We start from the raw sequence: 21,185 nt of genomic DNA, 5'->3' as shown, positions 1-21,185 counted from the left end.
CGCCGCCGCAGCCGCACTCGCAGCAGAGCTCCCCGGCCATGGCAGGCGCGCATTACCCTCTGCACTGCCTGCACTCGGCGGCGGCGGCGGCGGCGGCGGCCGGCTCGCACCACCACCACCACCAGCACCACCACCACGGCTCGCCCTACGCGTCGGGCGGCGGCAACTCCTACAACCACCGCTCGCTCGCCGCCTACCCCTACATGAGCCACTCGCAGCACAGCCCTTACCTCCAATCCTACCACAACAGCAGCGCGGCCGCCCAGACGCGAGGGGACGACACAGGTGAGAGGCCGCTGGGGCAGCTCGCTTCTCCCGCCTCCCGCCTCCCGGCTGCCCCCCACCCCGCCCGCCCCGCGCACTTCCTCAGCGCCCGGGCCTCCGCCGGCCCCCTCCCCCAGGCGGCCCGGCGCGCCCCCGGCCGGGCCTCGTGCGCGCCCGCTCGCCTGGCGCCCGCCTGCCGGCCTCGCCCGGCCCGGCCCGGCCCCTTCTCGCCGCCGCGGACCCTCGGCTTCCCCGCGGCGCGGCGCGGCCCGCCTCGCTCCCCGGTCCCCCGCGCGCCGCTCGAGCCGCGCTTCCCGCTCCGCGCTGGCTCGGCTCCGCGGGTCGGTCCGCACGGCGCGCTCCGGCTCGCGGGGTCTGCGCGCCCTTTGCCTCCCTCCTCCCCTCCGGGCTGTGGCCGGCGTTTGGCAGGACGGGGGACCTTTCTGGGCCGGAACTGGGGAGCGTGATTTGCTCCCCAGCCCAGTCTGGGCGGCCAGTGGCCTACTTTGCGGGTGGCGCCCGGTGCGCTTCGGTGACCCGAAGGGAAGCTGACGTTGCCTCTAGCTCTGGTTAAGCTGGTGACCATTGGGCTCTTTCCCTGCGAGCTTTCAGAGGTCCCCTACCCCCCCCCCCCCACCGCTAACCAGGCCCCCTCCCTCTGGGTTTTCGATACGAGGTTGGCTGCGCCTTTGTTCCGAGAGGCGAAGCAGAGGGCCTCGGGCGGACGCTGCTCAGCCCCGAGGGGTTCAAAGTTGCCAGGCGATGCCCAGCCGGTTCCGGAGCTGGGCCGAGCGGCTGGTGGGGTTTTGTTTGGGGTTTCGGTCCCTCTCAGCAGAATCCTTTCGAACACGCCTTGGGGCTTGATGCACCGGGCTTGGAGTTAGTGACATCGAGTCGGCTGGCCGCATAAACATCAGGGTGGCTCAAGCACAGCCTCAGACACCGTAGAGCCAAGCCAGGCCGCGGGCCCCCCGCTCCGCGGCGAGAGCAGTCGCCCCGCAGCGCCGCGCGCCGCCGAGAGCGGCCGGCGCCGCCTCCGCTGCTGCAGAGCTAGGCTGTTTGCCCCGGGGTCGAGGGCGCTGCCGCCGTTCAGTCCCTGCACTTATTTAGGGCCAGAGTTAGGGTCAGGAAGAAGCTTTCGCACCCACGGGAAGCACCGGGGCACCGTGAACCCAGAGAGGTCAGGGTGGCGTGGGGATGCCTTGAAGAAATCCTTTCTGGGCTTTGGGGAGACCCGGCGCAGCCCAGGCCAAGCTCAGGGAGGCTGAGGCATTGGCCTCACGGGTGACTGCTCCTCTGTATTTTTTTGCTTGCAGATCAACAAAAAACCACAGTGATTGAAAACGGGGAAATCAGGTTCAATGGAAAAGGGAAAAAGATTCGGAAGCCTCGGACCATTTATTCCAGCCTGCAGCTCCAGGCTTTAAACCATCGCTTTCAGCAAACTCAGTACCTGGCCCTTCCCGAGAGAGCTGAACTGGCAGCTTCCTTAGGACTGACACAAACACAGGTAATTCCCGAGAAGCCCAGGTATCCCTGAAATGCTGACCCTGCCTGCAGATCGGGCAGGGAGCACATCAGGAGGAATTCTGGGCCTAGTCAACTAAGGATGGAAGGAGCTTAATGACAAATGCCTTTGCTTCATTACGCACTTTCCCCGGACAACACAGTTTGGAATAAATGACCTGGTATTCAATGCTGGATTGGATTTGCACATCCTCCCAACCCTCGGCGACCCCACCCCAGCCCAGTGTCCTTTGGTGACCAAACTCATAAATTGATCGAGTCCTATTCCAGAGCAGAACAGCATGGACGAGAACAAACATGTAGGAGAGAAAGATGTTCAGGGCAGGAGACAGATTAAGACCTATGTTTCTTAAGGATCCATTTGTGGATCCTGGGACATAATAAGGATTTCAATTCATTGACATAGAATTATGAGATGGAGGGGGGGGGCAAACAGATGGATATAGGCTCCAAGAGGATTTAGTATAGGGACCAAGGTGCAAACTACCCATCACAGGATAGGTGAGGTGGGTTTTTCTGAAGATTGCCCTAAGCTCAAGGTTTAAATCATCCTGGGTGACTGGCTGGTGCAGGCTGAGGTACCTCCCTGGAGTACAGGACTTGGGAGCAATGGCAGAGTTGGAGATCAAAGAGGAATGCTCACCAAATTACAGCAGGTGAAGCCTCAGTTAAGTACAGTTGCCGAAGTTCTCCTGTCCTACTAATTTGAAAGACATATGGGGGCGTTTTAGACTTCACAGGAAGGGGCTTAAGTAGGTATATTAGGACCCTGGTCATAAAGCCCGACTGCAATCACCTGTGGTTTTTGTCCTTGTCAATTAACTTAGCTGCATGGGGTAGTAGGCCTCATGTGAGGTAGGTGATCTTCAGCATGGGGACTCCAGGGTTTATGAGACTCTTGCTGGTGAGTGATTGTGTGGTGCCTTAGAACAGATGCCCTGTAAGCTCTTCTTTTCGATTCAGCTTGCTTTCTCTTGCCATATAGCCCCTGAAAATATCTGGAGTTTGATATGAATGGATCCTTGTTACTCAGTAACTTGTATTTCTCTTGGAAAAGCAGATTCCTATGGCTAAGGAATTTTAAAGGGAAAAGAAGTGGCACCATAGAATTTCTTTCTTCAAATAAAGTAGATCTGGGACGTTAGCTGAGATACGCTTCCATCCCAGAGTCCTGATTCGCATTTAATTTTCAGGAGCCCTATGACTTTTAGCGACCGCACTAACAATCATGTCATGATTACTGACCACAATTTGACTAAGCACCTTACAAAGTAGGGAACTAGGGAGGCACCATCCCTATTCCTTACAGGATTATGAGGATACATTTACTTCAGGAAAAAGATGCTCCATGCACGTGCAATATCTGCAGAGGTATATTCAAGGCATTTGGGTACAAATGTACAGGCTTCCATCTGTTCACAGTCATTTGCTCACTGTACATGCATAGAGATGCCAGGTTTGGGGGGTAGTAAATACAAAAACAGACTATCAGAAGAAGTGTGTTCAGTTGGCTTTCATCTGAAAAGTTCTCAGTTTAAAAATCCTCCTTTAGACTCTAAACCTGGCTATCTTATTCGCCTTCATTCTTCTTTAAGCTGCTGTTTTAAACCTAGGCTTGCATCCAACTGAAGAAAGAGAGTGACTTTAGGTATCTAGACCAGATACCTGGTAAATTGGGGCGGGGTGGGAGAAAGGAGGCCAGGAAGAGGTGGAGGAAGGCGGGGACTTGGCGTTTGCGGTTTTGTTTGTTTTGTTTTTTGGATATTGCTCCCAAAGCCTCGAAGAGAGGCACTGGTCCGAGGTTTTCCCGCGCCTAATGCTCGCTGCTGCATTTCGTTCCAGGTGAAGATATGGTTTCAGAACAAACGCTCTAAGTTTAAGAAATTACTGAAGCAGGGCAGTAACCCGCATGAGAGTGACCCTCTCCCGGGCTCAGCGGCCCTGTCGCCGCGCTCACCGGCGCTGCCTCCAGTGTGGGACGTTTCTGCCTCAGCCAAGGGGGTCAGTATGCCCCCCAACAGCTACATGCCCGGCTATTCGCATTGGTACTCCTCTCCACACCAGGACACGATGCAGAGACCACAGATGATGTGAGTTGTCTGAGGGAAATTGATACCCTAGGGAAACGTCTGAACAAGGCAAGGAGGATCCAGGACCTGCTTGCATCTGCCAAACCCAGCCAAAGGGACAGGCTCGGGAGAACTCTTCTGTGTAGCAAGACAGTCTGGGTGCTTGCTCACACTCTTGCTCTCTCTCACTCTCTCTCTGTTTCTCTTCTCTTCTCTCCTCCTCTCCTTTTCTTTTTTTCCTTTCCTTTCCTCATCTGCTTTTTCCCTTGAGCAGCCTCAGTAACTGATCTTGCATTTTAGGGAGAGACAGAGACAGAGACAGAGACAGACTGGTTTCTGTGCCAGCGCTCCTGAAACCCCTCACTGCAAGACATTTTCCCTTACCCTTTGGGATCCAGGCTCTGAGCCTCCTCTTCTCTTTGGGAGTATCCATCAAAACGACTTTTTTTAAAACAGACATTTCCCCCACCAGAAGAATCTGTGCAAACATGGCAGCGTTTTTACTTGTTTAATGAGCTTAAGACATTACATGATGAAAAAGAAGCATTTCAGGCTCCTGCATTTTTATTTACCAATCCCAGACTGACAAAAAAAAAAAAAAAGAAAGAAAAGAAAGAAAAAGAAAAAGAAAGGAGAAAGCAAGAAAAAGAAAAAATCCTCACATAACAGCCCTCCTCTAAAGAAAAAGGAAAAATCGGCTGTAAGATTGGAACATTGCCACAAAGGGAACGCTGCATGTGTTATCAAAATGCAATGAGCAAGAATGATGATGCTTTTTTAAAAAAACAAAAACAAAAACAAAAAACAACAAAACAAAACCACTCTTTCTCCACCCCACCCCACCCCCAAACCCTGAACTGGAATCAGGAAAGACAGAGGAAACAACCAAAATCACCATTCTATTGCTTTGATACCTTTACTAGGTGAATTGGTGGCATTCACTAAGCTAATAGGGACGTTTATATTGAGAAACATTTCTGTATATATTGTTGAATTTTAGTTGTACATATACTTTGTATGGTTTTGTCTTCTTTCATATATGGAGTAAAAGCCACAAAACGCTGGGAGTGTCCTGTATATTTCTGTGTGTCTCTATCTCACCACCCCCTCCTCCTTCCCTCCCAGTATATTTTCTATCACTCTTAAAAGAATTCCTATTTCCTAATATGGGAAGCCCTATATATAAACATCAAGTGCCTGCAAAAGATGTCAGTTTGCAGCACTAGCCTTTGTCTTAAGTACTTTAATATTAAAGTACTCTCAGCTTCCTTTATGCATTATATTTTTATTATAATTTCTACACATTTATTTATTTTTTAAAAACAACATTAGAATGATCTATCCCCAGGTTAACCTCTAGACATCCAGTAGTTTCCAGTGCTGAAACTGAGTATTCTCCTTTTCCTTTCCTCAGCCAAAATAATACAGCTGTATTTGTCTTTGTTTGGAAGCAGTTTTTTTTTTTTTTAACAAGGAGAAAGAATACAAGGAAAAAAAACAAAGTAAATGCACAATTATAACTACTTAATGTTTTACACCCTTTGCAAGCTAGCTAGGTAGGAAAATGCATGATCCTGGATGAAATACATCCTTCCGATCTTGTGGAAAGCACAGAAATAATGAAAATGAAAAGCCCTTTCGTCATACAAGCAGGAAGCCCCATACTGCGAGAATTAATGGCTACAGACCTGGGCATCCTTCAAATTATGAACCTTGAAACCACTGAGCCATTTATCAGAAGTCAATAGAGATACTCAGAGTGCTCCATATAATGACAGCGACATACAGTCGTGCAAAAGGACAGTCACTATAATTAGACACAAAGCAAAGACTACTTACCAATATACCCGTTCCTTTTTTTGTTGAGCAACTTCCACGCTCAGTCTCAGAATGGTTTAAAACCGATCAGTCTTGTCATTTTCTAGCATTCGCATTGTTACATTAGGAAAAATGTTTTCTTTTCTTTTTTCCCCCTTCCTACTGTGAAACTTTGGGTTCGTAGCTCCCCAGGATCAATTCTGAACAAAGCCTCCAGCTGCAGTGCCATCCAATTTGAAGCAGACATTGGGGACAATTTAAGGTTTTTATCCACAAGAAGGTTTTTTTCCATTCTCTTAAATGCAGCCATAATTAGAGTAATTTTTCATGTAGCCCGCTGATTACAGCGTTTTTACCGTCAAAGATAATTACCTGTAATTTTCTTCCACTTTTAATACTAAAAAGCCATCTTTATTTAGATTCAGGAACAGGAAAGGCGAAACAAAAGAGGGAAATTATTCTGTTATTCATACACAAATTGCAGAGACGTAGGACCTAAAATTGAAAATTAACCAAAATTATAATGCTGAAAAGAATGGAAGAGGCTGCAGAAGTACAGCTGGTAGTAGGGCTTTGCTGAATTATTCAAATTACGTTAGAGAAAAAGCTACCATACATCGAAACCAACACTCATTTTTCTTAAAAAAAAAAAAAAATCTACCAGACGTATGCCAAACCACTGTGAGTGCATGGAATTCTGAAACCCAGCAAATGCATTTTAACACATTGGAGGTGTTGTCATGATGCACCTTCAACGATCTCTCTCTCTCTCTCTCTGTCTCTGTCTCTGTCTCTGTCTCTCTCTCTCTCTCAAATTGAGTTTAATTAAACAAGGAATTCTGCGAAGGGGGCCTCCCAAGAACTGCCCTGGGAACTGGGCTTCCTCTGGGTCCTCTGAACCTAAAGGGTTAATATTTTCGCTCTTTAGAAAGTATTGACCCCATAGTAAACTGATGAGAGAGGGAGAGAGAGAGGGAGGGAGGGAGAGAGAGAGAGAGAGAGAGAGAGATTGAGAGAGGAGAGAGACTGGTAGGAGGGGCGTGGGTAAAAGGCATCGCCCAGTTGCGGTGCCTACAACGCCTCCCCACGTTCGAACTTCCCCGGAGTTGGCGTCCTAGAGCCTCGTTCTGACCACATTCTCCAGGTAAAAAAAAAAAAAAGAACGAGAGAACAATAGCTGCGGGGGTGAGGGGAAGGGGGAAATTTCTCCTCGGCGCCAATAAGCATCTCATTATCTTTTGACACAATTTAGTCCAAAGGTTCCCGCCGCCGGAGCAAGGCCTTTCTGTACAGGGGTGAGGGAGCCAAAGACTTCTCAGGCTCCTGCACTTAACATCTCTAGCTGCTTCCAATGTCTACAGGGTCAGGAAACAGCGTCATCTATAGATAGAACAGCACCGCTTCTTGCGAGAGTCTTCTTTGGTGCGTTCCTAAATCGGACTGGTTCCTTGGCTCCCCAGCCCGGTTCTGTGTCTCAGCCAATCATGCCCCTCCAACCCCAAGGTCGCAGCGTTCGGCCCCGCGGGCAAGAGCCCAGCGAGCCGCATCCCGCCCCTCCCCCCCGCCCTCCCGCAATCAGCTTGAGGCGCAGGCCTTGCAAAGCAGCCCTGAAGGGCTTCAGAGGCCAGTTATTCCGGAAACTTTCTCCCAAGTGGAGGAAAATGTGGAAGGGACTATACAGTCGAGAGATTCAGACTACACCTGCCGTTGCAAATGTCCGCATACCTGTGATACTAAAGGAGCATTGTGGCGAGCTCCGTTTGCTCTCTCCATGCCCCCAAATTTAAAATCATCCGCACTGGTAAAGACTTTAAATTCGCCTAGGACTAGCTTTGAGTAACAATTTTCAAATAGATGTTAGCTTGGAATCTCCAGCCATCTCCCACCACACCTTACAGAAACCTGGTCTTTTTTGCAGTCTCCAGTCACAAGCTGCACCAAATACATCAACAGCACAGAAAGCAAAAAAAAAAAAAAAAAAAAAAAAAGACATATCAAGTTCTTAAGGATCCCAATCTCGCCCGAATCCTTTTACTCACCAGAACGACAACCCTTTTGCTGTTAAAGGGGGATAAAAGGTCAGAATTGAAAAATCTATAAAGCAAAGTTGCAGTCTATAATAAATCACAACAGCAACACATATAGCTTGGAAAGTGTGAGAAGAGAAACATGAACTGTGCCTTGAAGTATGGAAGAAATAAAAACTTACCACCAGTGAATATCTCTTAAGCAATGATCAGGGTCTAGAAATCTATACTGAACAGAAGCAGAGGAGAATATTTGTCTGAGTCTCAGGGCAGAAGCTCTTTCTCTATATTCTTGGTTGAGTGAGCACATCCAGGTGTGAAATTGTTTGCACACCCCAGCACCTCTTATATTGCCAGCAAAATTAGCTGTTATTACTGTCACTGTTTAGTGATGGTTAGCGTGATACAAAAAAAAAAAAAAAACTGCTGTAATCAAGACCTGGCGCATCTTTGCAAATTACAGATAATTGTAAACGTCCAGATTATGATAATAGCATCCTAATCCAGCCTGCAATATAATTATTACAGAGTGTTACATCTGAAACTGTCCAGTAGGGCTAATTCAGCCATTATTTAGACCCTATTTTTGCACTGCAAATGGGTTGCTGAGTTGAAAATGTACGATTGTAATTTCACAGGGCACTCAATGAGTAATGGTATAGGAAGAGGAAAATACAAAAGTGAAATGTGAACAGTAGCGATCAAATCAAACCCTGAAGGACAAAAGACTGTTTGATTCATATGGAAAAAGAAGAGCGGGAATTAAGAAAATAGCAAATCAGTGGTCTGAAGCATTACGTGTACAAATCTTCAATATGTGTAGGGCTGATGTGTTTGTAAGGGCTGCTGCATGTGCTTCTGCCTGGAGTCTGAAATCTTTCTTTTTCTTTTTCTCTTTTCTTTTTTCTTTTCCTTTCTTATCTTTCCTAAGCCTCCTGTCTTTGTTTTCCCTCTTAGCTAAAGCATTTCCTTACTTAAAAAAGAAAAGTGCCCTTCCCCCAAGCAAAGAACATTTGTCAGTTTCACCATTGTTTCCACCCAGGCTGCCTCAGAGTATGCCTGTCACTTGTTTATGAACATTTGCTTAAATGAATTTGCAATCTCTCTTGTCATCAGAGCAAAATGCCCTGGGTGCTTGTAAGTGTTCCTAAGCTCCATCTCTATTCTCTTTCACAGTGAACAAGTCATTGAGAGTCCTAAAGGATATTAGCAGAAAACGTATTAATTACTGCTAATTAAATAAAGCCGACTGGGAAGCTGTCTTTTCCACTCTGCTAGGCTATTCGCTTTAATCCTATCATTAACTTTTATTAATTAACACCCCCCCATATAAACTAGTCCAGCTGCTTCTCTATTGCTATAAGTCACTCATGTGTTTCTTTCTGGATTCCAGGAAGTCCAGTATTTTTGATAAAGGACTGTTCCTGCTCCAAACATGGTTGTAAAAGAGCAAGGTCAGTCTCTTTCAAATATGGAAGGACCCTAGAGAAAGAGAGTCAGAGTTAGAGCAAAAGAGTCTGGAGGGAGGCTAGGGTACTCTGCTGGTCCAGAGTGAAAATGAACCCTGGGTTCTACCTATTGCTTCAGGAGGGTGAGCCCTGCCCTGGCTAAAACTTCTGAAGTCTAATTCTAGTTCCTGGGGTGGGGCGGTGGGGGGGGGAGGTTCTGGTCAGATACCTAAAACTCTTATATCCCCAGGACCTCAATTTTCCACCGCAACTACAGAGAACTTCCTGGGCATCTTTTCCAGGCTCTAGAATGGTATGTGATGATGTTCTCTCTTCCCATCACCTCACAGAGCTGGGAGCTGCCCAACCAGAGCCATCCTGCGAGGTGGTAAGCAGGCTTCCTAGCTCCTATGAATTTAAGGGCAATAATGAAATGTTCCCTGTTTAGTGATCCCTGTTTGTAGATGAAAGTTGAGTCCATATCCTACCTCTTCTTCTACCCCTATATCCCACCTAGCAAGTGGCAAGTGGCAGAAACAATCCTTGGTTGACAATAAGCTTCCAGTGGCAGATTTCTGTCTTCTCACCTTTGCAAGAAAAAAAGAATGTTGTTTTGTTTTGTTTTGTTTTTAGACGTAGCTTGGGAACTGTTTATTGCCCTTCACCCCCACCCACTTCTTAAAAAATATATATACTTGACGTTGTATGGTGGAGATAGAATCATTACTGAAATTTGGAGGGTATGTGTATGTGTGCGTTTATGTGTGTAGAATGAAGCCATTTTTTTTCCTTTCCTGTGGGAAAGGTCGTAATGTGTGGTATTTCACGGTTTTATATAAATCTTGGTTTAGGATGTGGAACAGACTCAATAATACATGCACTTTTGGCAGAGACTCCTACGGACCCCCATAAATCAGAAGTAAATACGCAGTCCCAGCGAACAAAAGAATAGAAACATTAATTGCTGCAAAACAAGACTCTCATCCCCTTTAAAGACAGATTCATGTGAATTCCCCTGGTTCCTATCTTCACTGTTAGAGCTCGACCTATAAAACAGGTTATTGCATTTCAGCTGGCAACCCCGGATGATTGAAAGGGGAGGCTCCCCCCCCCCCGCCCCTCTGCAGTAGATACAATGTATACTTTCTGCACTGTACAGCAGGGAAACCTAAAGCTTGTCAGATGCAAAAGAAAACGCGGCGGAGGGGGGCGTGGGGGGCGGCAGTGCTGCGTAGAAAAATATTTAGCCAATCCCACATGTGCTACCGCTATTGGGGCTGTTTTCGAGGCCCAGAGTTCGCTGTAAGTCTGAAAAAACCAAGTACAGTAAGCAAGGACCGCAGCAACCTGGGGCCGAGAGCGGAGGGCGGCAGCGAGCCGCAGCGCCCCCTCCCCAACCTCACGCGAGGCGGAAGCCTCCCCCCCGCCGCTGTGGGAGGGGGTGCTTAAGGGGGGTTGGAGAGGGGTGACCGCAGGCGGATCCGCCGTCGTGGCGCGCTTCCCAGAGGTGCCGGAGGGCGTCTGTCCTCAGGGCGTGCCTCTGGAGAGGGCTGGAGAGCTCCGGGTTGGCGGGAGCCCAGTGGCCAGTGGGAGGCGCGCGATCCAAGGGCTTGCGGGGATGAGGCGGGGAGGGCGGCGGTTGGGGAGCCCTAAAGGTCCTCTCCTCGAAGAAAAGGGAGCGCTGATGGAGGGCGGGGGGGTCAGGGGGCCACGTTCCAGGAGGCAGCCCGGGCGGGGGCGTTCAGGAGACCCGCTGGTGTCAGGCCCGAGTGAGCTGTTGGGCGCGTCGGGAGGAGGCGGGCACCGCCGGGCCTTGGCGCGCTGTGGGCGACTCCCGGGACGGCGCGGCCGGGACGCCGCGAGCCGTGGGGCGTCCGGTGGGATCAAAGGAGCCAGAGGAGGCCAGCCGGCGCGTCTGGGATTGTGGGATAAGGGGCGGGAGAGAAAGGATTGGCTTGGGCGGGGAGATCCCGGCCTGGCCGCCGTCCCCAGGAGGGGCTGTGTGCGTGTGTTGGGTGTGCGGGTCAACACGCTCCTGCCCGAGGCGAGACCTGGGTGGATCCGAGTGTGGGTTGACGGGCTCTCGGGTGGGTGCCCCAACGGGAGGGAGGAAGGGAGAAGGAGAGGGAGAGAGAGAGAGATGAAGGGCAGCGAGGTCTGCGGGTTCCTCTGTGTGTGTCTTAGGCTCTGTGGCTCAGCACTGGAGGCGCCTGGCACCCACAGGAATGCGGCTTCTCTCAGCTCCCCAGGCCGCCCCCTGTTCCACAAGGAGGTGGCCGCCAGGAAAAAGGGGGAAAAAAGGGCAGAAATCCGCCTAACCCAATGCGAGCTTCAAACAAAGACCAATTTATCTGATGTTTCACGGGAGGGCCCAGGAGGCGGGCAGGGCACCTAGGAATCGCACTGGCCCTGCCGGCCTGTCCCGGACCTCCTGCGCTTGGTGGGGAGGCCTGAAACTAGGGGTCGAGGCCTGGGAGTAAGGTAGGGATGGTGAAGAGGCCCACGGTAAAGAAAAATTAAATCTGGGGTGGGCTAGGCAAGGGGGACCGGTGGGGGCAAACAGAGCCCGGGCTGAGTGGTGTCAGGCTGACTGCAGATTTGCTGGGGTGGGGGTGGGGTGGGGGTGGGAGTACAAGTGTATATTAGATACAGGAATAAACAATGAACAGAAAGAGGGAAGGTGGGAGGAAGGGCAAGGGAGAGAAACATCACACAGATATTTTTAGACTTTGCTGAAGATCTGTTATTTTTGCATCCTTGGGCGCGGGACTGCAGGGAGTTAAATTCCCCTGAGAGAATCCCCATGGTGCCAGGGAAAACCCGCTGTAGAACGGTTTGCCAGAATATTTTTGTCCATGGCTCTCAGACCAAGTTAAAAAAAAAAAAAACCGCGCGAGAGAAGAGACCATTGCGAGTGGAAGAAGTGAGGTTAGCACAAGCAAAGGAATCCTGAAACCAAGTCTGTCCGAGCGGCGTTATGCCTGCCGGCGGCGTCCCCGGGAGACCAGTGTCCTTAACGACGAGCAGCGTCAAAGCTGGGGGTGGAAGGGTGGTCCTGAAAGAAGAGCTTCTCTCTTCTTTCCCGGTAAAAATCCGAGCTCTCCCTTCCCTCGGCTTGACCGCGCGTCCGGTGACTGGGGACGGTAGAGAAGGGATCCCCTTTTCAAAGCCAGGACTGGAGGTGGGGAGATGACAGGGATGGCTGGAAAAAATATCTGCCCTCTCCGGGTGCGGCAAAGGAAAGAGCACGATCCAAGCACGTTCCTCCCACTCTCAGGCAGCCAGTGAATGGGAAATGTTAAAGGTGTGCGGTGGGTGCGCCCCGCTGGCCTCCCCACGCGCGCACCGGGGGGCGCAGGGGAATGCTGGCGCTGCCGGACGCCGGCGCAGGGTTCCCCAGATTAAGGCGCTGGCTTCGGTGTAAAGGAAACTTCCCCCAAATCTTCACCAGCGAAGAAAGAAAAGCAGGAAGTAGATCCCTCCACCTCTTCCCCCCACGGCCCTCTCATTCTCTCCCCGCGCAGAAAACAGAGTGTGGGTTCGTACGGCTTGCCCCAGAGCGCGTCCCCACCCGGAACTTCCTGCGAGAAAGGAGGGCTGGAGGAGGATGAGACAGGAAAGCTGCGGGCCGAGAAGCTGGCGCTTTGGGGGTGGGCGAGGAGGAGGGGTCCACAGCCCGGGCCGCGACCGTGTGCTGCCCCGGGGGCCTGGCAGGGTGCGCCCAAGGACTAGAGAAATCCACACCGCCCCCCAACACAGAACCCCAGGCCCAAGCCTGAAAGGAAAGGAATTGGGGAGATGGGGAGGAGGGGAAAGGGAGAGGGAGAGAGGAGAAAGAGCGAATACACTGGTAAATTCCCCTCCGGGCATGCAGCGTGCCTTTTCAGGTCTAGTTTCCCAACCCTGGAAGAACCTTCTCAGAAATCCTCAGATGACAGGATGTAATTTTTTATGTGCTAATCTCCAATCCCACCCCCCGTCTTTAAGAAGACTCTTTTGTCACATTTATTGCTGCTGACTTCCTAGCTGTAAAATATATCTTACGCATCTTGTAATTTCCAACATAGGATTTCCCTTGGTGTCCTAAGGTAAGAGTCAGGCGCTCTAAACGACAAAGAGATGCCCACAAGTCAGGCCACAGAGCACAACTCTGGTCCAGGCTGTAGCTCTGGTCACAGTGTTGATAGCTTACGTGCAGGGATGCAGGGAGAAAGGAGAGGACGGAGCCAAGGTTGCTGCAGTACTTCCTCTCTGCCTCCAAGAAAGGAGAGATCCCTACAAACAAATTCAATTCCCATCCTCTGAAACCACTTTGCCACTGTTTTAGGTAAAAGCAAGACAGAAAGACTTCTTTCCTGAAAAGACCAGAGTGGTAAAGAGGATGGAGAGAAAAAACATAGATATATATAGCAGTAGATACATATACATGTGTGTGTGTGTGTATCTCACAAGATGAAATCAAAACTGAGCCAAAATGCTTTCATTGCTTTCCTCCACCCCCACAATCCCCTCTCTTGGCAAAAAAAAAAAAAAAAGAAAAAAAAAAAGAAAAAAAGAATGTCCCCCACCCACCCACCCATCATGTCCTGTTTGCCCTACTGATTTAGGTTTATCATTGTCATTATCGCAAGTCCTGTGATCCTTTTCTCCCTCTGAAAGAGCTCAAATAAATTTGTAATCATATACCAAGGAGTCGGAAACACTACCATTTGCCATGCTGCAAATATTTCAGATTAAAAAAAATGTAATAGGAAGGAAAATTTCTTCATCTTTTTCTTCCTCCTCCTCCTTTTCTTCTTTTTCTTCTTCTTCTCCTCCTTCTCATCTCTGGAAGCGCCCATTTGAAGGGAGTGTAATTTGTCTAATTGCTCTGCCAATACACACGCTGTTTGGGGGGTGGGGATTGTCCATGATAATTGCTTTGAGCTTAGAATTTGGAATGATTATTGATAGATTTCTGCTGCTTTTTTACTCACACACAGGGTGGGATGACTGGGTTTAGATTCCACCATTACTTTCTACCTGAAACAATCTGGGGTTAAACTTAAAATTATCTAAATGTTTTTGTGGTTAGGCCAAAAAAAAAAAATAAAACCCCTAAATATATATTTTATGGCAATACTATAAACAGGCCACATATGTATATAGACACATAAAGTACAGCATCCAACATAAACACGTGTACAGTTTTGCATCCATGCAGCCCCCAATTTCTGTTTTCCTTTTTGCCTTATTGGATCTCTACAGAGCTTGTCTTCCTTTAATTGCCTGCATAAAACGTCAGTAGCCCATTGTAAGGAGGTCAAAAGGAGTGTTTTTTTTTTTTTTAGAAACATTCGGCTTTCATGGTCGAAATAATTTTATTTATCCAGAATATACAGTTTAATTCCTCTATCTACACTTATTTACATGGTTAAAATAACATTGAAAAAAAGTCTTTTTGAAAAGTTGAGGTCATAGATTTCAAGGCACCATTGATAGTGTCCACAGTTGCGCAAAAAAGTTTGTCTGTAAAAAAAGGGGGGACGGGGTCCTTTGAAATGCAATAACTTACATGCAAAAAAGCTTTACACATGAAATCTTTTTTGTTTCCGTTTTCCAAACTTCCCCAAATGAATTCCTTTCTTTATGATTTTCTAAAACAGCAAAACACAGCAGTCCCAAAAAAGACAGCAAGAGAAAGCCGCCTAATAGAGTGTCCCGGAGGCCAGCGCCAGCGGGTGCTGTAAGGAGCCGGGCGGCGGCAGGTGGGAATTGATTGAGCTGGCTGCGCTCGGGTACCAGGAAGCCGAGTTCTCCAGGTAGCTGGACGCGGGGGACTGGTTGGAGGTCGGAGGGTGGGCATGAGGGTGGTGGCTGAGCGAGCGGGACGAGCCCTGGGGCTCCCACACCGCCGGAGATTGCGGCGAGTTACACGCCATAGGGTCGCTGGAGCTGGGGCTGTGCTCCGGGGGCATCTCCCCGTTTTTCATGATCTTCTTGATCTTGGATCTTTTGTTCTGAAACCAGATTTTCACCTGGGTGGGGGAACAAAGGCACACGTTACCGGGTCACTCAGAGGCCGCCCGCGCCTTCCCCAGAGCGGCGACTGGAGGCATCTCGGGTCCCCAGGTGGCCCGGACCTGGCGTCTCCCCGCAGCTCGCGGCCTAGGGTCAGCGGCCGGGCCTGAGGCCAAACCGGTATCAGGGGCCCCAGTGGACACCCTGCCCGGAGAGGCGCTCACCGGCCGCCGCGAGGGCAGGACTCAGGAGGCTTCAGTTTTTGTTCGGGCTGGGGGAGGAGGGCGCGAGTGTCCCGGGCGGCGTGCACCCACGTCTAGGCCTGAGCAGGGCGCACGGAAAGCGGCGCAGCGAAAGTCTCCAAAACAATGGCCCGAGAGCCGCGCGCGAGGGCTTGGGGCTGGCGGTGCGCGCGCCGGTGTAGAGGGAAGGAGCCGTGTCCCAGCCTCCCGCCCAACACCCTGCACTCCCCCTGAGCTTCCAAAGGTCAGAATGCGCCTGCAGCTCTGGGCGGCGATTCGAGCATTCTTTATTTTTTTACAGGCCCCGGCAGGGCCGGGGAGGGACAAACCCAGGGATGATTTCCCCGCACAACAGCGCCCCCGCTCCCCCCACCCCACCGCCCACTTTGCGACCCTCAGACTGCTACGGCCTAAAGCTCCGCAGCAGTGGGGCGTGACCTTCAGCTTTCCAGCCGGAGGCGACCTCCGCGGCCCGAGATCACCGGAGGCCGCCGGGCCCTGCTCTCCCAGAGGCTCTGCATTGCGCAGAGAACCAATTTCTCCAGGCTTCCAGAGTGTCCTGGAAATGACCCCCCCCCCCCCCAAACACATACACACTTGTTTCCAATCTAGGAAGTTGGCCCCTTGCCCCGGAGGCCCGAAGCGGGGTGAACGGCGTCTCCACCCCATCCCCACTGTCGCACGGCGGCGACACCCAGCCTGACTCATGGAGGTAAGGGCGCGGGGTCCGTGTCTTTCTGTCTGTGAGTTTCTCGCGGGCGCTATCCAATCGGTTCCAGCCGGTCGGGACCGAACCGCGCTGCCCGGCCAGCCTTGCAGCCCAGGCGGGGCTCCGGCCCGACCGCTGCCGGATTTACCTGTGTTTGCGTCAGTCCCAGCGAGGCGGCCAGCTCGGCGCGTTCAGGCAGGGCGAGGTACTGAGTCTTCTGAAACCTTCTCTGCAACGCGGCCAGCTGAAAGCTGGAATAAATAGTCCTGGGTTTACGAACTTTCTTTGGTTTGCCATTCACCATCCTCACCTCGGGCTCGGCCACTTCTTTCTCTAAATAATCAGAATAGACTCGGTTAGAGTTTGTCCGCAATGTTTCTTTTGCAGAACCCTCGGGTACGTCCTTGAGTTTTGTTTTCTTTTTGACCCACGCAGTCTTTCCCCATATCACCTCCTTTGCTTAACAAGACCCAGAGAAATATGCCTCTCCCTCAAGTCATGGAAAGGCCAGGTAGTTTGGTTAATTCCCTACTCAGCTCATTCAGGTTCTTGTGGGCTTGTGCAAAGCTCTTTGTATAGCGCAGCTCCCTTCTTGGCGTCTGGGATTTAGCCCTTGCCCCAGTTATTGCTTCACCCTGACATGTTTTTACGCCCACCCTGTGCTCACCCCCGTTTCTGGGGCGAGCTTGGCCAGCGCCTCCTGGGGCTTCGAGGGGGAGGCCCTGGGCTGAGACATCTCCCCCCCCCACCCCCCCACCCCCGCCCGCCCCCACCGTCGGCGTCTGTTAGGGCGCCCGCAGAGACCAGACGCATGGGCAGGGAAGACGCTAACCGAGGTCTCCAAAGTTCAAAGACCCACAAGCAAAACTATGCTCCTTCAATTCAGCAGCAAGAGGTCCAGGCCGCTGCAGACAGAGGGCCGATTATGCAGCCCCCATAATCTCCCTGCAGATCTGCGAGGGCACAGATGTGTCTGGTTTCTTTTACAAATAGACTTAATAAGTTCTTGGCCAAAAGAAAAAAAAAATCTTTCACTTATGCGCGAAATACAGAGACATTGAAAGGAACGAAGACACCCCACCCCCTGGGTTCTCTTTTAAAATTTAGCCAGAGTCACACGTTGGAAAGGATGCGAGGGTAAGTTGTTTTCGCAGGAAAGGGGCGGCAGGTTAGGACGAATTTCTCAAAGTCGTGAATACAGAGGGGGGAGAAAAGGCTTTCTGGATGAGTGTTTTACAAACATACCCCGGGGCCCCAAAACCCCTTTCTGAAAAGTACCACCTTATCAAAAGTACACATCTCAGGAAGGGGTGGAGAACCTCTCCACGGTGTGCGTGCGTGCGTGTGGCAAGCTCCTGGGAGAGGAAGGGTGGAGAATGAGGGCTGTGGTCTCGATTCTGCCAAAGAAGGGGATGCTAATATTAGCAGGATTATTAATGTGCTAGTGGGAAGAGATCAAACCTGACCAGCAAAACCTCTCCAAGGAGACCTCATGCCTCTCTCTTACCGCCCAGGCTCACTAACCCTCTTAAACTCTCCAACTAAGTTTCAAGGAGGGAGGAAAGAGAGGAGGTGGGGGGAGAGGAAGACAAATTTTAGGCACCTCTCGGCAACCCTCCTCCACCCTTAAATGGCTTTTTGTTTTTGGAAGTGCCCTGGATAAACCGCAAGGCTGTTCTTCCTCTGGCGGGCTACAGCTCCCCAGCACGCCCCCCCCAACCCCGCGGGCCTGGGGACACCGACACCAGGCTGGCTCGTGGCTGCTCTCAGACTAATGCCGACAGAGTCTTTGAGGCAGCCTTCCACTCCCACTCGCACCAGCAGAGCAGCTCACCGAAGACTCCAACAACCAACCTCCCCTTTATTACGCAAATGCCACTCAGGCTGCTTGATTCTTTCTTCCCTCCACCCCTACCCCGTTTCCAGCCCGGTTGGCTTTCAGACCAGGCAAGTTGGGAATCCAGAGACTTGAGGGCCCCCACCCCCCCCCCCCGGTGCCGGAGGCGAGGATTTTTCTAAGAATCCCTAAAACGCTGGCCCTAGAGAACCTCTCTGTTGCAGGGTCCAGCCCCCGTCTCTTCCGCCGGGTGCGCCCCCCACTGCGGTGGTGGGCGCGGGCCCCCGATCTCCCGCCGCGCCTCGCCCCTCCAGATCCCCGGCTCCCCGGTACCTGCCCCCACCCCGCGCCCCCCTACCTGGCTGGCTGGCGGCGCTCGGGACGCGGTTGTAGGCGCCGCCGTACTGGTGGTAGGGGCTGGCGTAGCTGTAGTCGGCGTAAGCCTTGGCGGGGTAGCTGCCGGCGGAGCCGCTCACGCCGTGGTACTGGTACTGGTAGGGGTTGAGCGCTTTGCCGTAGGAAGCCGAGGTAGGAGAGCAGTAGCCGTGTGGGGCTCCCCCCGTGGGGCTGTAGTAGTCGGGATCGGTGGCCGAGGACTCGGGCAAAGTTGGGGATTCCTGAGACGGATGGTGCATGGCTGCGGACGTCTGAAACGGAGCTTGGAAGTCGCCGGATCGGATGCTGGGGACCCTTCTGTCAAACACTCCTGTCATCGCTCACAGGCGGCGGCTGTCCCGGCTGCGGTGGCGGCGGCGGCTGCCCGAGTTGGCTGTGGGGCTGCTCTGGTCTAAGCAGACATGGCTGTGGGAGCGAGGGAGGAGGAGGAAGAGGAGGAGGAGGAGAGAAGGAGGCGGCGGCGGCGGCGGCGAGGAGGAGGCTGGGAGTCGTGGAGGCTCCGTCTGCGGCGGGCTGACTGATGGCAGAGGCGCAGCACAGCCTTGGTTAAATCCTTAATTGCGCGCTTACGCACAGCGGGGTGGATCGGGTTCCATTGGCCAGGGCCTCGGGAGCAGCAGCAACACCCTAACTCGTCCAACTAGTTTTAGCACAACAAAGCATTGCTTAAAAGAGAGAGAGAGAGAGAGAAAGGGGGGGGGGGGGAGTGTGTGTGTGTGTGTGTGTGTGTGTGCGCGCGCGCGCGCGCGCACGCGTGTGTGTTGTTGTTGCTTGTTGGGGGAGGGGGTCTCAGTCTGTTTTCAGTGAATACCAAAGACAACGCAGAAGCCCCAACACCCAGCTCAGTCAAGTCTGGAGACAAAGTGCTCCAATCATCGGCCTCAGAAAGTGCACATATTTGGGGGGTGAGGCGGGCGAAGGTCTTTCCTGGTTCCCCACCTTCCTACTCCTTTGGTTTGCAGGGGTGGAGGGAGGGGGAGAACTGAACATTGATATTGAAATGAGGAACCAAAGCAGGGAATAGAGGTGAGGGTGGGGGAGCCGGGATGTAGGACCCAAGGCAAAAAGGGACTGAGAACAATATTCCTAGTGGGGTGCTGAGAGCCAAGTTATAACTTACCGATGTTGAAAATTTGTGATTTGGGGAATGACACAAATTTGCAGCAAGCACTTCTTTAGCCCGAGAGAGGAGTACTTCTCAGACAAGGGCCGGCTAAGGATGCTCCAGAATGCACGCTGCCCATTCAGCTGTTAATGGCAGAAAGTTCCTGCAACCCTAAATCGCTACAATCACTTAAAAATATCATTGTCATAAGCACAAATAACTTAACGATGCCCAAATTGCTGTTCCCCAAGAGGAGCAGGCAACCCCACATTTTGTTCACTATTCTTGTCTGTGGATACCGTTGGAATGGAAAGGTCCATAACTGTGTTCAGTGGCCAAATACTCCTGCAGCAGTGAATGGTTCATTTACAATCTGTTGTTCCTCCAGGTTGGACTGGGGAAACCCTAAGAAGACTAGGAAGGAAACAGGGGCAGAAGCTCTTTGGGGGAAGGTGCAGGAAGCCCATGAATCAGCCCACGGATCACTCCTCCTAACTCCATAGACATGGCACCCAAGGGCCAGACTTTCCACTTCTCAAGTCCCAGTTTCTGTATCCTCCTTCCCTTTATTTCCTGCAGCGAACACACCTTAGCTCATATGAAAAGGGAATAAAGGCTCAGTGATCAAACACTTAGTACTCGAGGTCCAGAGTTTGCTTTTCATGTCACTCTTGCTGTAGTGGTGATCCAGCTGAGAATTTAGAAATTTAACGTAAGTCAAGCTACCACCCCCTTTCCACTCCCATCGAATAGGCAACTTCAGGAGCTGGATCCTGATTTGGGCCCTGCCAGCAGCTACCTCCAGGGAATATGAGATCCTGAACCTGGTATTTCCACCCAGCAACTAGGGTGGGCTGGTCTGGCCTCTCATTCCTTCACTCACCCACCCTGGATCAAAGAAAGTGTCTACATAGTTATGTCTACTGCTAGGTTAGCCTTACTGGGGCCATGGAGCTACTCTGACTCAAAACAGGACAGCAGGGAGAGCGAGGGATCTGGAACTCAGAGCAGGATGCCAGCCTGTCTGTGGAACTGCAAATCAGAGTAGCCACACCTACACCAACTCCCTGCCCCTGCAGTCTGGGTGCGGTAAAACCTTCGCTATTGCCGCATTGCCCTTTAGAGACCATCTCCGGGCAAGAATACACAGGAAAGGAGAGGTGTGTGTCACGAGGTCCCCTCACATCCCCACCTCCCTCCACCGCCATCCCCACCCCCAGCCCCAGCCTCTTGCTTTAGGCCTGCACAGCCCTGAACTTCTGTGAGATAGTTGCCCAGGTAAACGGAGCCTTGGCTGTCTGCTCACTCTCTCCGCAAGGTGTTGATTATGGCACCACTGTTCACCCCCTAGATTTAAATTGTGAAGAACTACAGGGTGTTGGGAAAGCAGTGCCAGCCCCATTGAGCTTCCAGTCCTGGTCTCTGCCCTTGGAGAAGTTCCTGGCGCCCATCGAGTCACCTTACACATATCCTGCCATTTAAATAGGTGGAATCGCTTCCCTAGAGCAATGCCAGGGACGATTCAAAACACTTCCAGCAAAGGCAAGTAAGTGGTGCAGGGAGCTGAGCTGCCTTAGCTGGTCCCCATAGTCCCTCACTTTTTGTTTGTTATAGATTTAAAAGTTACTACGTGAAGCGAAATAAGGTCAATAGGGCTACGCTCAAAATGGTTTATGTCCTTAGACCTTGCTAAGCAGGCAGATTTCAAACTAGTATGGGATTGGAAACTGCAAAATTTGGACC

General features: G+C 51.5%; 2 protein-coding genes across 9 annotated transcripts in view; one reads left to right on the top strand and one right to left on the bottom strand.

The window, feature by feature from the left end:
* The window catches only part of DLX6 (distal-less homeobox 6), a 20,670-nt gene extending 593 nt beyond the window's left edge, over positions 1–20,077 (top strand). The window contains exons 1-7 of one of the 8 annotated variants that reach the window (XR_012011010.1): positions 1–285; positions 1,581–1,774; positions 3,634–3,881; positions 9,404–9,541; positions 14,799–14,954; positions 16,008–16,107; positions 19,831–19,955. The exon at positions 1–285 is cut by the window's left edge and continues 593 nt beyond it. Coding sequence is in view for 4 of the 8 variants with exons in the window: in XM_072784063.1 (XP_072640164.1) it covers positions 1–285; positions 1,581–1,774; positions 3,634–3,881; positions 9,404–9,541; positions 19,831–19,945 (980 nt within the window). In the remaining 4 variants the exon portion in view is untranslated. Of the gene's footprint in view, positions 286–1,580; positions 1,775–3,633; positions 4,925–9,098; positions 9,160–9,403; positions 9,542–14,798; positions 15,254–16,007; positions 16,108–19,830 lie in introns of those variants that run through there. The other 7 variants (XR_012011011.1, XR_012011013.1, XR_012011012.1 and 4 more) reach the window with 7 other exon arrangements.
* Positions 14,495–18,877, bottom strand: DLX5 (distal-less homeobox 5). Its single transcript, XM_072784067.1, has 3 exons — positions 18,300–18,877; positions 16,253–16,437; positions 14,495–15,170 (listed from the first exon to the last, which is right to left on the bottom strand). The coding sequence occupies exons 1-3, from the start codon at positions 18,652–18,654 to the stop codon at positions 14,841–14,843; spliced, it is 870 nt and encodes a 289-aa protein (XP_072640168.1). The 5' UTR covers positions 18,655–18,877; the 3' UTR covers positions 14,495–14,840.
* Positions 20,078–21,185: the final 1,108 nt, after the last annotated feature.

The sequence above is a fragment of the Canis lupus genome, chromosome 18 (genome assembly GCF_048164855.1).
Source record: "Canis lupus baileyi chromosome 18, mCanLup2.hap1, whole genome shotgun sequence".
NCBI classification, from domain to species: Eukaryota; Metazoa; Chordata; class Mammalia; order Carnivora; family Canidae; genus Canis; species Canis lupus.
Note: the sequence above shows the minus strand (reverse complement) of the source record. Positions and strands in the feature narration are given on the sequence as shown.

What these genes read in the sequence shown, in the direction of transcription:
- DLX5 (XM_072784067.1), bottom strand. Translation starts at nt 18,654, where the DNA reads ATGACAGGAGTGTTTGACAGAAGGGTCCCCAGCATCCGATCCGGCGAC. An exon ending in GAGCGCCGCCAGCCAGCCAG is followed by an intron (nt 16,438 to 18,299) that starts GTAGGGGGGCGC and finishes CTGATTATTTAG; the next exon opens with AGAAAGAAGTGGCCGAGCCC. An exon ending in TGGGACTGACGCAAACACAG is followed by an intron (nt 15,171 to 16,252) that starts GTAAATCCGGCA and finishes TCCCCCACCCAG; the next exon opens with GTGAAAATCTGGTTTCAGAA.